The sequence below is a fragment of the Chiloscyllium plagiosum genome, unplaced genomic scaffold, assembly GCF_037043375.1.
Source record: "Chiloscyllium plagiosum isolate Xiang-an unplaced genomic scaffold, Cpla_swu_hap1 HiC_scaffold_2, whole genome shotgun sequence".
NCBI lineage: Eukaryota > Metazoa > Chordata > Chondrichthyes > Orectolobiformes > Hemiscylliidae > Chiloscyllium > Chiloscyllium plagiosum.
In genome coordinates, this window is record NW_028270140.1 from 2,767,888 (window position 1) to 2,785,633 (window position 17,746).

The window sequence follows — 17,746 nt, forward strand, 5'->3', positions numbered from 1 at the left end:
GCCATGAAAAGACATGACCAGCTATCCTTAGTAGCCACAAACGCAGATGACAAACAACATTTGTTCGACTGGGACAACACTACTATTATAGGACAAGCCAAACAGAGAATAGCCAGGGAATTCCTAGAGGCATGGCATTCATCCACTGATTCAAATCAATAAGCACATCGACCTGGACCCAATATACCGGCCACTGCAACGGACAGCTGGAACTGACAACCGGAAGCGGCAGAGACAAACCACTATAAATGCCGGAGGAAAGATCACAGAAGCGCTTCACAGGAGACTCCCAAGCACTGAGGATGTCACCTAGACAGGGGATGAAACATCTGCAACACAAATTCCCAGCTCGGCGAACAGAACCACAACAACGAGCACCCGAGCTACAAATCTTCTCACAAACCTTGAGGTCCACATAAAATATTGCAACATTACAGAATTTAAACAAAATCTAGAAACAGTAATGATGAACTCAAGAAAGAAATGACAGTCCAATATAGCCATCATTCCTAGCTTTTTTTTGCTTTTCCAGTGATAAATGGCAAGATTAAAAATTGTACAAGAGAATAACAGCTGAATGAAAGTAAGAGGGAATAGAAAGCTACACTGAAACTTCATTGGAGTTTATAGAAAGTTAGGTGGTCCTGACCAGTTAGAAGGACTGCACACAGTATTCTGTAGGCTGGATAGGCCACAGCTGGAGTACTATGTGCAGCTCTGGCCACCAGGCTATAGGAAGGATGTGAATGCACTGGAGGGGGTGCAGGACATTCACCAGGATATTGCCCAAATGGAGCATCTCAGTGAAGGCAACTGAATAAGCTTGGGTTAACATTCTCTTTGGAACTCAAGACTGAGAGGGGACCTGATGGAGGTGTATAAGATTACGAGGGCATAGAACGGGGAAATAGAAAGCAGCTGTCCCCTTAAATCGAAAGGGGACTAAGGGGGCACACACTTAAAAGATGAATGGCAAGACATTTACAGGGAATTTCAGGAAAAACCATTTTCATCCATAGGACGGTGAGAGTCTGGAATGCATTGCCTGGGAGAATAGTTGAGGTGGGAAACCTCAAAATATACCTAGCTAAGCACTTGAAACGTTTAAGATTATTGGCCCTCTGCAAAGGAAACAACTTGTGTAAGTCGAACATTTTTGGTAGTACAGACTTGATGGGCCAAAGGGCCTCTTCTACATTATATGATTCGATTATTCCACTGATCATGGTTTCTCAGGAGATTTTGCATCTACTCAAATTAATCACCTATTGGGAAGGCCCAAATATCAACATGCAGACACACATTTCACATTCTATATGAAAACGAGTGGGCAGTTTAAATGGGACACCCACAAGACACCTATACAGCAAGTAGGCAGCTTAAATCAGAGAGAATGTGAGGACCGCATATGCTGGAGAATCAGTCAAAGTGTGTGGCGCTGGAAAAGCACAAGTCAGTCAGCATCTGAGGAGCAGGAGAGTTGACATTTCGGGCATAAGCTCTTCATCAGGGCAGATTAATCACACCATCAAATTGCATGCTAACTACTAGTACTGTTGGCAAATATTTCCATTTCTGACTGAACTAAACAATCAATATGAGTATAGGATACTGCAAATCCATTGAGGAACAACAAAAAATAAAATTTAATCTGCATCTGATGGCAGGAATAAATTTTGTAAATGCAGCACTGCTTGTGTCAATGAATAACACACAGGAAATCTGTTTCTTGAAACAGTACATTCCTCTCTTTTCAAGTCAGTGACGAACATACTATACTAGATATACACAGGAAGATCCAATAATCTTTTCCTGATCTGTGTTAGAGGAGCAGGTAAGACAAGGACCCAGAAACAGGCAGGCAGCATAACAGGAGAGCAGGCAAGGTGACAGCATAGGTACAGGCAGGAAGCCTCACCTGGGGTAACAGGCAGAAAAAAAACCGAGGGCAGAGCTAGATTCATTGGAGTGGAGTGGAATTCAATCTTGCTTTTGAAAAAGGCAGGAAATTGGCTCAAAGCCTTATTTTTAAGGATGTAAAATACTAGAGGCATGAATGCCCAAGATGACCAAAGGAAACTGGCATGCTAGTGTAGAAATAGAAATAGAAATAAAGTGACAGATATTGCAGCGGATATTTCAGAATAACTGTACTCTTGCAATAAAATTCTAGCTCTAGATCAATGGGACCTGGTGAATGGACTATCCCTAGATCTGCAGAAGGTGGTTTTGTTTAAAATAGAAAATAAAACCCCTAAGTGTAGGGGATGCTATATTGATATGGGTAGACGTTTAGCTGGCCAACAGGAAGCTGAGGCTGGATATAAATGCATCGTGTTCAAGTTGTTAAGATGCAACAAGTGTGCCACAGGGATTGAGAATTCAACGGTTTCCAATGCCTAAGTGAACGAGATGTCAGGTGGCATGTACAGTGGCCAAGTTTGCTGATGAGCCAAAGATATACAGGAAAGTAGACTCCCTATGTACCCTTCACAATAGATGGGTTTAGCCAGCGGGCAATATGATAAATGGAACATAATGTGGAAAAATGCAAGGAAGAATTTTTTAAAAAGCAGTATTGCATCCAAATGAGATTACAGCCAAATGAGATTACAGAACTGAAATGCAGAGGGATCTGGGTGTCTTCATGCACAGGTTAGCAAGTAATCAGAAAGGTTAACAGAATTATTGCAAAAGGGAGAAGAGTATCAACCTAGAGAGAGTTTATCTTTCATTCTATCGGACAGGTGAGACTGCATACAGCACTAATCGCCTTCTTTAAGAAAAGCAGGCAATGCATTGTAGGCAGTTCTCAGCTTATTTACTGAATGAATACCTGGAACAAGAGGGTTGTTTGATGTGGAGAAGGTTGGATGGCCTCGGTTTGAAATAGAGTTAGAGTTAGAGTTGTACAGCACGTAAACAGAACCTTCAGTCCAACTTGTCCTTGCTGATTGGATATCCTAAACTAAACTAATCTAGTCCCATTTGCCAATATCACTTAAAATCCCTCCTGTTCACGTACCCAAGAAGATGCCTTTTAAATGTTGTATTTGTATTAGCCTCCAGCACTTCCTCTGGCAGTTCATTATGTACATGCCACCACCTTCTGTGTACCCCTCAGTCCAATGCTGAGGTTTAGAGGAAGGAAGTGACTTGATTTGAAACGTAAAAGGTATCTTGACAAGGTAGACATGGAACGATTTCCTCTTATGGGAGAATCTACAACTCCGTGGCACAGCCAAGGTTTACATTTCACAGACTGCAACCGGTAGCTTTTTGAATCCCATGTTAAAATTTACAAAAAAGTTAAATGTTCTAGAACAAAAGACAGATTGATGAACAGGTGAGTGGAATGTCCATGTAATAACAATACTGAAAATCAATGATACAAATTGTATTGAGTTACCAATGTAATTCAAATTATTTGACAATTTTAATTCAACAAAACTACAGAACTGAGAGAAACAACGTGGGCCTGATCATCAACAGTAAGGTTGTAACAGGATGGTCTCATTTAATCTTGGAGCAGGATGCAATGGGATGTAACTTTACAAACATTAACTCCAACTCTCGCTTGGGTCTATCAAAAGAGTAATTGGATCATTTTCTTTGACAGTAACCAGTTCAATTATATAGTGTTCCAGAAACCAAATATTTCATTTTACAAACATGATCTAATATCTATAAAAGGGGTTTGAACAGGGCTGATAGAACTCAAAAATTATAGAATGAAGTTCCAATTACATACTGTTGTATCATTGCCAATAGCTGCAAAAGTTTCAGTCTTACTTTTAAGAAATATTCTTACTTTAAAAACAGCTCCACTTTTTTTTTAAGAAATCATTAAGCTGTATTATTTAGAATTCTTCAGACTAATTATCAGCAAAATATTTAGTCTCACAGAGGCTAGCCACACAACCTACATTTTGATCTTTCCCAATATTTCTCAATGCTTTAGCCCCTCTTCACAAACATCAGGAGCTAATTTTCAACAAACCAAGCAACATCTTTCATTCCTCCCAACCGTCCCCACCCCCAAATTGTGAAATTAAGGGCAGTCTAACCGAACACAAATCAAAACACAACAGAAGATATAAAAGCACAAATGGAGGTAAATTGCTCTGATACAAATTGCCATTGCAGAAACATGGTTGCATGGTGTATTGCTTGTGTTTCCGGTCACTCATTAATTTGATATGGATGCTGCTACCATTCAGGTTATTATATAGGCTCTAACCTTGCTAATAAGCCTGCTGTATTAAACTTGACCAAATACCTTTTAGAATTTCAGGACTACACCACACGACCTTGATCAAATCTGTCACCTCACTGTAGAAACTTAACCAAAATCAATCAACAATTCAATTTGAATAAACCCATACTGACTTTCCTCAACTAATCCACACTTGTCAAAAAGATCGAGAGTGGTGCCCTTAATGATCATTTCGAAAAACTTTCCCAGTCCCAGGTTCCAAATAACTGGCTTGCAGTTACTGGGTTCATTATTGCACCACCAACATATCTCCAGCCTTTAAGGCCACCATCTGTAAAAAGTTGGTAAATTTAAAACAGAACACCAATTGTCAAAAATCAGTAAACTTTCTAGTCATGTGACACTCAAATTGGTGGGAGATCTAGCCCTTACTCCACCTTCCCCAATTCAGGCATTAACTTCCAAATGTACTTTTGCAAAATAACTCTTTTTTAGCCCAAGCAGAAATATATTGCCAATGTGTAACAACTATTAACATTTTCAGATGGATCAAAATTTTTCTATTGCAATGCAAGCACAATCGGCACCCACTAATCCGGACGCAGCCCTTGTCCTAATGAGCTGCCCGATCCATAATCTTTCCTGATTAATACAGCTTTGCCTTGGAAACTGTTTCTTTAATTGGTTTCAGGAAAGCGATTTGCAGTAGCAAAGTACAAATTAAAAACAAAGATGCCAGGAAAGAAAAACCTTAAGTTATCACTTTCCATTGCATTTCAAAAGGAATTTAGAAGTACTCCAGATAAATATTCATATTTCATTTGGAAGTAAACCACCTCATCTTTCAATATTATGGGTATCAGGTGCTTTTGTAACTAATTTATAGTGACTAAACTTAAACCTTTAATGCAGAACAGAAAGCAACGAATCCAGTCCCTCCCAGATACAGGTATGGGAACAGCATTATGCTCATAGATGGGTATTTCAGTAAGTTAGTTGATTAACTTAAGTTTCCTGAAGAACTGTAGCCCAATTGGGAAAAGTTTACCAAAAATTTAAATAAGGTTCTTATGGAAGTTTATTTATAGCTTGCTATAACACCAAGTTATAAACATTACACTGTCAATTGTGGGGGAAAAAAAAATGGTGCATATTTCAACACCTAGCAATTAAAGAGGTCTGGACAGAAGACACCACATATGTTGCATTTAACACACTGCTGCAAATGACAATCATTTAACGCAAAAGTGAAAATAACACTTAAACACTAACACGTGACACTCGATAAAATCGATCATTGGAAGTATTTAAGTTTTTTCACATACCTATTCCAGCATGGCCTACAATCCATGTTAAACGGATGAAGAGCATCACACCCCAAATATTCAGCATACATCGTACCTAGTGGACAGGAAAAGATTCCAAGAAAGCACGAATAAATGATGGATAATCACATATTCCAAATTCTTACCAATTTACAGTGACAGCCAAGAAGACAGCAAATTAAGCAGAGCAAATCATAGTGTTTAAATTTATTCTGAATCACATTTAAAAAGGTGTTACAGTTTAACAGTATTATTCATCATAATATTATTTGTTATATATCCCCAATCTAAACTGCACCACTTTTGATGACCATGACTTCAATTACGTGAGCCTCAGAATCTGGGATGTACACGCCAACCTCACTCTCCATCTTTAAGGCAGAACATAGAACAGTCCAGCACAGGAACATGCCCTTCAGCCCACCATGTCTGTACTGACTATGATGCCATTCGTAGCTAATCCCATCAGCCTGCATATAGCCCATATTCCTCCATTCCGTCTGTTCATGTTTCTGTCCAAATGCCTCTTCAACTTGGCTGTCATATCTGCTTCTACCACCACCCCTGGAAGTACATTCCAGGCCCCCACCACCCTCTTAGAACATCCCACTCCTCATCCTAAACCTACACCCCCTAGATTTTGACATTTCCACCCTGATATACTCCTAATCAGGACCATCAGCCTCCGACGTTCTAGTGAAAACAATCCAAGTTTGTGCAAACTTTCATTACAGTTAATAAACCACTTCTGCACCCGCTCTAAAGCTTCCAGATCCTTCCTATAGAGTGACAACCAGAACTACATACAATGTTCCAAACGTAGCTTCACTAAAGTTTCATTTGGCTGCAATGAGTTGCCAACTTATCATCAGTGGCCTGACCGATGAAGGTAAACATGCCATACACCATATCTAGTGTGTTGTCACAGTCAGGGAGCTATAGACATACACCAAGATCCCTCTGCATATCAGTGCTCTAAAAGAGAGAAGGAGCATGGAAATGACCCTTCAGCTCAATCGTCTATGTTGACCAAGTTCTCCAAGCCAAATTAGTCCCATATCCCCAGGGTCCATCCATTTATTGTGTACTTTCCTCCTGTATCTAGCCTCCCAAAACACATCACCTCACTTGTCCAGATTAAACTCCCTCTGCCAGTTCTCTGCCCAACTTTCTTAATGATCTATAGCCAGCTGTATTCTTAGATGACCTTCCACACTATCCACAACTCCACCAAATTCCCATGTAATCTGCAAATTTACTAATCACACTACCTACATTCTCCTCCAAATCATTACAAAGAGGTCCCAGCACTGATCTTTGCAGAACACTTGTGTTTCTTGATATGGAGGGAAGGTCTTATGAGGAAAGGCTGAGGGACTTGAGGCTGTTTTCATTAGAGAGAAGGTCAAGAAGCGACTTAATTGAGATATACAACATGATCAGAGGATTAGATAGTGTGGACAGTGAGCACCTTTTTCCTCAGATGGTGATGGCTAGCACAAGGGGACGCAGACAGATAGATGTCACAGGTAGTTTCTTTACTCAGTAGTAGGGGTGTGGATTGCACTGCCTGTAACAGCAGTAGACTCACCAACTTTATCCAATGACCATTTTAAAACGTCCTTAAACATGCGGATGAAAATGGAATTGTGTAGGATAAATGGGCTTCAGATTGGTTCCTCAGGTCAGCACAACATTGAGGGCTGAATGGCCTGGATTGCACTGTAATGTTCTAACACCACTGGTCACAGACCTCCAATCAGAAAAACACTCCCCCCACAACCAACCAATGACCCAGCCAATTTTGTACCCGACAAATCAATTCAAGAGGATCCCATACAATTCAATCTTGTGGAGCAGCCTACCAGGAGGGACCTTGTCAAATGCTTTAGTTAAGCTCATGTAGACAACATCCACAACCCACCCTCAATCATCTGTCATTTCTTCAAAAATCTTGATCAAAATTTGAGACAAGTCTGCCCTTGCACAAAGCCATGCTGACAATCCCTAATAAATCATTTTCTTCTCCCGCCAAATGCTAGTAAATGCTGTCCCTAAACATTTTCTCCAATATTTTACCTAACATGGATGCAAGGCTCAAAGGCTAGTCATTTCCTGGATTATCAATGTTGTCTTACTTGAACAAAGGAAAGACATTGGCTACTCTCCGCTGGGACACTGTATATGGCTGAAGAGGATACAAAGATCTTTGTCAAGACCCCAGTAATCTCCTTTTGCCTCCCTAAGTATCCTAAGATATCCTTCGGGTCCTGGGGATTTAATCCTTTTCAAAAACATGCAACACATCCTCTTTTCTAATACTGGCATACCCTCACCTAATCTTACCATGGTACTGGTATACACCAAGGAGAAGAATAAATACTCATTAAAAAGAATCTCACCCACTTCCTCTGGGTCCATGCTGAAATGCCCTTGTCCTGGAGTGGACGTACCCTTTCCCAAGCTATCTTCTTGTTCCTCCTTATATGAAACTTATTTGCCAAGCTTTTGGTCAGATGACCCAAGATCTCAAGGTGGCTAGTTATTGTATTTGGCCTTCTACATGTCTCTGGTTTCATTTTGTTAAAAAAGGTTGTTGGTTGTTGTTGGTGCTCAGAAGACATTAAAAAGACTGGAATATCTGGCAGCAACATGTGCCAGGCAATAACTATCTCCAACAAGAGAAATTAACCATCACCCCTTAACATTTAATGACATTACCATCACTAAACCCCCCCACTATCAACATCCTACAGTCAGAAGTCACAGCACCAGGTGAGAGTCTAACAGGTTTATTTGAAGTCACAAGCTTGGGCAGACAAAAGGAGCAACACTCCAACAGGTTTATTTGAAATTACAGCTTTTGGAGTGTTGCTCCTTTGTATGACAAAGCTGGTGACTTCAAATAAACCTGTTGGACTATAACCTAGTGTTGTGTGACTTCTGACTTTGTCCATCCCAGTCCAACACCAGCACCTCCACATGGTTAACATCACAGAGGTTACAGTCGACCAGAAACTGAACTGAACTTGCCTCATCAATACTATGGTTGCAGGACAGAAGTTAAGAATTCTTCAGTAACTCATCTCCTGACTACCCAATGTGCAGCCACCAACTACAAAGTCACAAATCTGGACCATGACAGAATGCTCACGTTCCCAGTGGGGTATCAGCTCTAAAAGCAGATGGACATCATCCAGACCAAAGCAGCCTACTTGACTGAACCACATCACCTTCACCATTCAATCCCTTCACCACCACTGCACAGTGGAAGCAGTGTGCACCATCTAAAAATACTTACACATTCACTCTTTAAAGTACCCCTGACATAACCTTCCAAACCCTTGACCTTTATCATCTCAGAGCAGCACCATCTGCAAGTTCTCCTCCAAGTTGCAAACCATCTTGGAACTAGAAATCACTGGTCCTTCACGGTCAGCAGATCCAAAACCTGGAAGCCCCTTCCCAACTGCAGCATGCTATAGGTCCATCCACAGGCAGGCTGCGGTTCAAGGAGGCAGCTCACCACTACCCATCTCCAATCGCCATGGAGATGGCAGCAAATGCTGGCCTCGCTGTGAACTGAAATATTTGAGCCTCCTCCCTTTAGTAATTACATTGTCCACAGTTCATGACTGGATGTGGCAGGATTGCAGAGTTTAGATCTGATCGACTGGCTTCCCACTGCTCAGCATGCAGGTAGCCCCATGCTGCAGTTTCACCTGGCGAAGCCCTTGTATTTAGGGAAGTCTGATGCTGGTCCTGCAATGGGCTTGACAGTATAAAAAGGGAAGTGGGGAATATGCCGGGCCACGTGGGTACAGATTGGGGTTGAATACATTTCGGCTGTTCGTGACCAACAGAGCCACATGGACATCAAGCAGAATTGAAAACATGTTATTCTACAATGGTTTTAGTGGCACCACCTCAGTGAAAACTGGACTCCACCAGCACTGTTGTACTCATGGAAAAATGCAACAAATAATTCAGATGGCTGGATTGCAACGAAGAATAAATATTAAAATTAGGAGATCAATTCCCACGCTGACAGAGGTTACCAGGAGGTAAGGACTCTCCCTCTCAACCTCTCCCCTTCACTGAGGCATGGTGTCCTTTGGGTTAAACCACCAGGCCCCTCTGAGTAGCTTTAAGCTCTGGTTAGACTTTGGCAAGTTTACTTGTAGAGACAGACAGACATGCAATGCTTGAATGTGGGAATGGTTGATGCAGGCAGTATTTCAAGTTTTCAAAAGGAACATTTGTAGGGAATGAAAAGGACAAGGAGGTTAATGCTGGATCATTTGATCAAGTGCCAGGAGAAGTCCAATAGTGTGTCATATTTATACAAAGAAGTTTCAGGACAAAGCACTTGTTTTGGCAGTTGATGCCTCTTATTTTAAGAGAGCAACTGGGAAAGTGATACTCAGTCTGGAGACAACAGAGAATTCCATTGGTCTGAATTGCAGGGGAAGCCTCATGATTAAGCAATTTTATAGGGTATTGCAGGGAACTTTAAATCAAATAATGATTTGGATGTGAACATAAGAGGTACAGTTAGTAAGTTTGCAGATGACACCAAAATTGAAGGTGTAGTGGACAACGAAGGTTACCTCAGATTACAACAGGATCTTGACCAGATGGGCCAATGGGCTGAGAAGTGGCAGATGGAGTTTAATTTACATAAATGTGAGGGACTGCATTTTAGGAAAGCAAATCTTAGGAGGACTTACACTTAATGGTAAGGTCCTAGGGAGTGTTGCTGAACAAAGAGACCAAGTTCATAGCTCCTTGAAAGTGGGGTCACAGGTAGATAAGATAGCAATGGCGGCATTTGGTATCCTTTCCTTTATTGGTCAGAGTATGGAGTGTACAAAAGGGTTCAAAAAGATTTAAGGATATTGTCAAGGTTGGAGGATTTGAGCTATAGGGAGAGATTGAATAGGCTGGGGCTGTTTTCCCTGGAGCATCGGAGGCTGAGGGTGACTTTATAGAGGTTTATAAAACCATGAGGGGCATGGATAGGGTAAATAGGCAAAGGTCTTTTCCCTGGGGTGGAGGAGTCCAGAACTAGAGGGCCTAGGTTTAGGGAGAGAGGGGAAAGCTATAAGTGAGACCCTAGGGGCAACTTTTTCCAGGGTGGTACATGTATGGAGTGAACTGCCAGAGGAAGTGGTGGAGGCTGGTGCAACTGCAACAATTAAAAGGCATCTGGATGGGTTTATGAACGGGAAGGGTTTGGAGGGATATGGGCCAGGTGCTGGGATATCTGGTCGGCATGGATGAGCTGGATCGAAGGGTCTAATTCCGTGCTGTGCACCTCTATAACTCTAAATCAGCTGTAATTGGGTGGGATGGGAATTGTGCTCTGCTCCCTCTGGGCTCCTGCTCAGGATAAACAGACTGCAGCGAGGTGCACACACCTATCCACACCAACACCAAATAACAATTTTCCCAAATGCATTGTTACAGCTTGCTTTTTTGCATGCAGCAACTTCAATTTACAAGTATTTTACTGTATTATAGTTTTGGTTATAAACCCATCTGAAATGGGTCCTTCTAATCAACAGTTTCGAAAATCTCTTGAAATACCATAATACATTCAGAATCAATTATTTATTGAGATTTGCATTATTGCAGGCTCATTATCATATTTAACAGTGAACTAACTCAAATTGAAGCTGCTCAATTATTACCGCTTTCTTGTAGAATTTTTAGTCTGTAAATTGCTCGTAATTTGCCACAGACTTTTTAAATAAAGTCGAAAAAAGAATTATACAGTCAATGTCCATTAGATCTCGTGCAATTTGATATTAAAAGCAGTCAGTTTATTTGCATGCATTTCTCCCCCAAAATGAGAGTCTATTAGGAGTGCAACAAAGATGTTATTTGCAGTAACATTAAAAGCAGTGACAAACAGTAACTTTCACATTAAAATAAACACCTTGCACAAGCTTCACCCTTTCAGGGAAAAAAAATCTGCTTTCCTTTTTTCATATAAAGACACAGCATGAGAGAGAGTTGGAACTGGGTACTATGAATTAAGAAGTCAACAATATAAGACAACAACTTTGCCTGAATATCAGCATTAAATTTTATTGTGGAGCTAAACGACATGCAGAGGTGGTTGTTGTACCTTCAAAGTCCAGAAATTCAGTCCTGCAAAAAGAAATCTACTTTTGCAAAGACATAAAAATTGGAGACATTTGCTGTAAGCTGCCCACTTTGGGGCTAAAATCCAAGTGGTGTCATAAGTTATACCAACACAAAAAAAAAATCAGAAGATTTCTAAATGGCTTCACAAAAATTAAAAGAAAAGCTTCACAAAGTTCATAGAATCATCGAATCCCTACAGTGTGGACTCAGGCCATTTGGCCCACACTGACCCTCCAAAAGATCATCCCCATCTAGACACAAGCCCCTACTCTGTACTTCCCATCTCACATGGCTCACCCACCTGAACTACACATCCCTGAACACACTGTGCTCCAATTTCATCTCATGATCCAAAGATGTGCAGGTTGGGGTGGATTGGCCATTCTAAATTACACACAGAGGAAACCCCCCACAGACACGGGGAGAGAGTGTGCAAACTCCACAGACAGCTGCCAGTGCCTGGAATCAAACCCGGCTCCCTGGCACTGGGAGGCAGCAATGCTAGCCACTGAGCCACCCCAAAAAGAAATTAAAAACTGATGACTAAATATTCTCGTTTTATCTACTGAAAGCAGAAAGATGCAATTACTCACCAGAACACCTTTAACCCAGCCAAACTTTACAACCCCTTTATTGTCAACAACATGTTTTGACACAGCCTCCTCAGCTGGACTGGCTTCCTCTCCATTTGCGTAACCATCCTCAAAAGGCTCCTGCGAAACAAAAAGATTTTAGTTTCATAAACTCTCACTTCAAATCATAATATTTAGGAAGTTATTCCAGATTTCCCTTAAAAAGGTAATAGTTAACTACTGAATGCCAAATTCAAAAAACCATTGTGTAATATATCACTTGTTATCAGATTGAAGTTAATGAAATGGATAAAGGAAAGAAACCATACATTCAAAGCAGGAATAAACCATCTCTGAAGTCAGCTTTATTATCCAACATTTGTTCTGGTAAATAGGATGTAATGCTGCTGTTTTGGAGTTAACATATAGACAGAATGGGAAGGAACCAGCAATTCCCAACAAAATAATCAGTATATAGCTGAGACAATGTAGAGAAGTAACTTGGTAACTAAAGACCTGTTAACCAACTAACTGTCAAAGACAAACTCAGAATCCACAATGAGATCAATGAATTAAATCAAGTTCATATTTCACAAAAGCAAGTCTCAATTCTAAAAATGTCGGTAGTTTACAGAAAATGAGAGTCAGAATGTGAGAATGGTAGAACCATGGTGCATCTCCTGCCACACTTGAAAATGAACTTTAATAGGGATAGGGGAGGGGACGACATGACAACAAGCTAAAAGCAAGGAAAGAAATGGTTCACAATTTAAAAAAGGTGTTGAACTCAGTGTCAAGTCCAGAAGGATGTACAGTATCCAGTCTGAGGATGAGATGTACCTGCAGTTTGTGCTGTTTCACTGCAACACTGCAGCATGTCAAGGACAGACATATGGGCATGCAAGCAAGCAGATGGGACTATCGTAGGCAATGTCATATTTTTGGTGGTACTCTGAATCTGATACTGAAACTAAGTAGAATATCAAATAAACAAACAAACAAACAAGCAGCATCTGTAGAGGGCAAAAAAGTCAACGCCTCAAGTTCAGTTTGATTTAATTAGAAACAAAGGGGGCTGGAAAATTCTTCTTTTCTCTACGGGGGGGGGGGGGGGGGGGAAACTGATGTAGGACAAGAGGAGCAAATGGAAGAGATGTTAAGGTTGCTTAGAGTAAAAGACAAAAGGGAGTGGTGTGGGGAGAAGATAGATATAGATAGGTGAAGGCTGTCACTTACAATAGTGACTGCTACTATTCTAAAAAAAAGTCTTCAAAGCTTTGAAAGAGATTGCGAGCATTCCAATGTACAAAAAAATTACTGATTTCAGAAGTCACCATACTCCTACACACAAATCCTAACCCAACAGCCAGATTTATTTTAAAAAATTACACTGAGTACAAACAAGACCCAAGTTAAAACCAGATGTCAGGTGCAGCACCTGTGAAAAATTAACTGCATAACAAACAAAGGAGTTAGCACGTTACATTTTTCAACCTAGTGATATCTAGTATTTCCATCAGCAATAAACTGAAATAGGGAATGCTGCTTTTTAAGATGTGCTATAATTTACCTGCACTAGCATCATAAGCATGCTTAAGTTGAATCAATAAAGATAGCTCATGGGTTTAAACATTTAGCTTGTATTTATAAAAAGTGAGATAACATCTAAATAGTATCAGGTGCTGCGATAAGGATTTTCTAACTTTTCCTTTCAAAAGGCAATCTTTACAAATATTTCCCTTAAGGCAAAGAAAGGATTTCCACTAAAATACACAGTACAGTACTGATCTGTCCCCTCAACAAGCATTAAAACATTTTGCCAAACAATGTTTCTTGAAAAAAAACATTGATACTTGGCACTTCCTGTTCACATGGGTGTACACAGGACAAACTTAGGAGAAACCACAATTGTTTCAGAGAATTGATGCTCTGGAGATCAGAATTTAAACACATCTTGACCTTTTTTGTCCCTCTGCAATAAGCCAGATTTTCAACAAAGATAAACTTGAAAAATCCAGCCTTTGACTCTGCTCTTCAGCAGGTCACTATAATCGGAAATCAAGTTTCAAAAGAATCAAAATCTGAACATTTTCTACTCCAAACTAACGTGGATGCAAGCATGCATTATTTCATTTATTATTATTAGTTTTTTTGATTGTCAAATTGTTATAATTTCTTCTGCACTTAAAACCAACTTTCCATAAAAAAAATTGTGGAAAGAGGTTTCGTAACTGAGATGGGCATGGTCTTCATAAGTAATTTAGAATCGCAGTTTAATTGCTCTAACTCAAACAACCTTGGGTGCTTTTAATTACAAAATGGAGGATCAATGACAAACAATTATTTGTTTACAATCTAATTAGGTGCTTATGAATGCTAAAAGCACCTAACAATTAAGAACACTAACTAATCAAGTTATGGTGCAGTAGTAATATTAGATAATTATATTATAATGGAACTGAGCACAAGATTGAAGTTTTAAAAAATTCTGCATCATTGACAAGGACAATACTTGCTACACTTCCTCAACTGCCCAAGAGGTGGCTTCTGGAAGTTTTAGGAAGAATAAATTTGATTAGATTAATATACAGTCTTCTGAGATGCAGCTGAAAGATTTTTAAATTGTAGGAAGGAAAGCAAGTTACTCTGTGAAATACAATAGTTCTGCTATAACCTGACAGTAATGTTCCTCTGCAGCTTCGTGCTACAGAAGGTTGCTGTGTCCGTTCAGTAGAAAGATCGCATTATCCAAACAATGACCACAATTCGTCAATCACGTTATAGGCAACTTGCGCTGACGGAACACCTTATAGCACAATGACCTGTAATCCAGCCCTGATTTCTAAAGTAATAAAGAGAAATAACTTTACTGTGGACTGCCACCTGCGAGGAAGACTGATGTAAAAGAGGAGTGGATATATTGGGAAGTTTAAACAAAGCAATCCAGAGCACGCAACTGACAAATGCAATGCAGAATTGTTTAAAGAAAGTAAAAAGCTCTTAAAAATAGGTAATTGAGCCTTCCAAAAACTGAACAGTGGAATATGTGACACCCCTTGGGTGAGCTGCAATGAAAAAGGTTGGAGTGAATGAGCTGGAGCTTTTATTGTTTTTTTTAAAAGTTCAAAATTAACAAAATCCACAAGGATAGACAGGAGTCACCCTAGATTTAATGAAAACAGACCAGAAATGAAAATTGCCATCATATGGGAGTCAATGAGTGTTGGAAGATACAACATTGTCTCACTTCCAATGTAGTCACCAAATTAAAAGGAAGAGGGCCATCCACAAAATATTTAAAACTCATGATGTGCGATAAACAACTGTCTTGGTGTTTTTATAAACTGGGCACTGAAATGAGCAAGAACTGTACAGAAAAAGCACTGTTTCAAAAGGGTGGCTGTAGGTTTGAAAGCAAATATCTGCCATGCACAAAGATACCAAATAACCATTAAACAGGCAGTAACTGAAGCTCAGATTATAGACAATCTGTGGTCAAGAGGTGCCAAGATGACTGTCACTAGCCCACAGATCAATGATAGACTTATTGCTAGTCAACAACTAGGGTATTGGTTCTAGGGTGGTTAGAGCAGGTTAGAGTTCATAATGGGATTACAGTTTTAGTTGATAATGGCTTATATCTGCTTACGTATTGTTACAGTCTTAGAATTTGTGTTTTATATGCAAATCTAAACAAGATTTTTCAAACCAAGGTTGATAGAAAGCAAGGTGAAATGGAGTACGGTGTATTACATAAAGTCTTTAACATTTTCTGGAGACATAACAATATTGGGTCAGGATTTACAGCAAGTCGCACAACAGTACATAGCATTGTGGGTCAACCCACAGCAGGTGGCCTGCAGCAGCTCAGCCCCACCTTAAAGGGCAACTAGGGACGGGCAACAAATGCTGGTCCAGCCAGTGAGGCTCCCATCACTCAAAATGATGAAAAACAATACATAAAAGTGCATCTAATGGGCAGCACGGTGGCACAGTGGTTAGCACTGCTGCCTCACAGCGCCAGAGACCCGGGTTCAATTCCCGCCTCAGGCGACTGACTGTGTGGAGTTTGGACATTCTCCCAGTGTCTGCGTGGGTTTGCTCCGGTTTCCTCCCACAGTCCAAAAATGTGCAGGTCAGGTGAATTGGCCATGTTAAATTGCCCGTAGTGTTAGGTGCAGGGGTAAACATAGGGGAATGGGTCTGGGTGGGTGCGGGTCGGTGTGGACTTGTTGGGCCGAAGAGCCTATTTCCACACTAAGTAATCTAATCTAAAATCAGGGACAAACAGAAGTAGTTTTAAAAATTAATTCATGGTCTGGGGGCGTCATTGGCCATCTCTTGCCCAGGGAACAGGAGAATCGATGTTTCGGGCATAAGCCCTTCTTCAGGAACCTGAAGAAGGGCTTATGCCTGAAACGTCGATTCTCCGGTTCCCTGGATACTGCCTGACCTGCTGCGCTTTTCCAGCAACACATTTTCAGCTCTGATCTCCAGCATCTGCAGACCTCACTTTCTCCTCATCTCTTCCCCATCCCAGAGGGCAGTTAAAAATCAACCACATTGCCGTGGGTCTGGAGCCACATGTAGGCCAGACCAGGTAAAGATGCAAGTTTCCTTCCCTGTTGGCTCCTGGCTGGCTGTAATCTGAACTTCCTTCCTGAACCAGATGGGATTCTTCCACAAATCAATAAACAGGTTCGTGGTCATTATACTCTTCATTCTAGATTTTATTGAATTTAAACATCCCTGTCAGCCACGGCAGGATTCAAAAACCAACTCGCCAGAACATTCAAAGCCTCTGGATTAACAGTTCAGTGATAATACCACTAGGCTGTCACTTCCCCTCAAAAAAATCAAAACAAATACATAAAGACTTAAGAAATTGCACCCAAAATTCCCCTTTTAAATTGTTGAACAGGTGACGTCAAGTGAACAGAGAAAATGCACAATTTAAAATATTTCAACTTAAGAGGTTTTCATTAATTTAAAAAAAACAGCCACAAAAAGGCTGGTATGGAGAATAAGATTCAGGTATATTTGCTTAGAGATGAAGTTGAAGTATAAATAGCAACAGGAATTGTGGAGAAGCTGAAAGCAGGTATTCTTCAGACAAACACTATCAGGTGCTGAGTAGAATGTTCATTCCTGGAACCCTGAATCTACATGAAGGATAAAACAAACATTCAACTTTGCCAATATCAGATTATTTTACTGGGGAAGAAAGATGTTGAAATTAAAGCAGGCAATCAAGAACTTATGTTTTTAGAAAAACTAAAACAAAACATTGCAAAGTAGAATGAACTTTAAAATATTACATTGTAAAATTAACTGTTTATTTGTGGAAACTGCATACTGGAGAAATATTCAAGCCAGGTAATGCAGAGGTATAGGGCTGATCAGGATGATAAAGAATGACTCATCAGGAATGGTTTTGACAACATGAAATCCTACAGTAGTTTAAAAAAAGTAGTGTCGGA

The 17,746-nt window shown here is 40.3% G+C and overlaps 1 protein-coding gene across 2 annotated transcripts in view; it reads right to left on the bottom strand.

Annotated features, from left to right (window-relative positions):
- Window positions 1-17,746, bottom strand: part of slc12a2 (solute carrier family 12 member 2) — a 230,423-nt gene that overhangs the window by 142,809 nt on the left and 69,868 nt on the right. For both annotated transcript variants that reach the window (XM_043718096.2, XM_043718088.2), the window contains exons 2-3: window positions 12,288-12,407; window positions 5,542-5,617 (exon numbers count right to left, since the gene is read on the bottom strand). In XM_043718096.2, coding sequence (XP_043574031.2) covers window positions 5,542-5,617; window positions 12,288-12,407 — 196 coding nt within the window. The remainder of the gene's footprint in view (window positions 1-5,541; window positions 5,618-12,287; window positions 12,408-17,746) is intronic.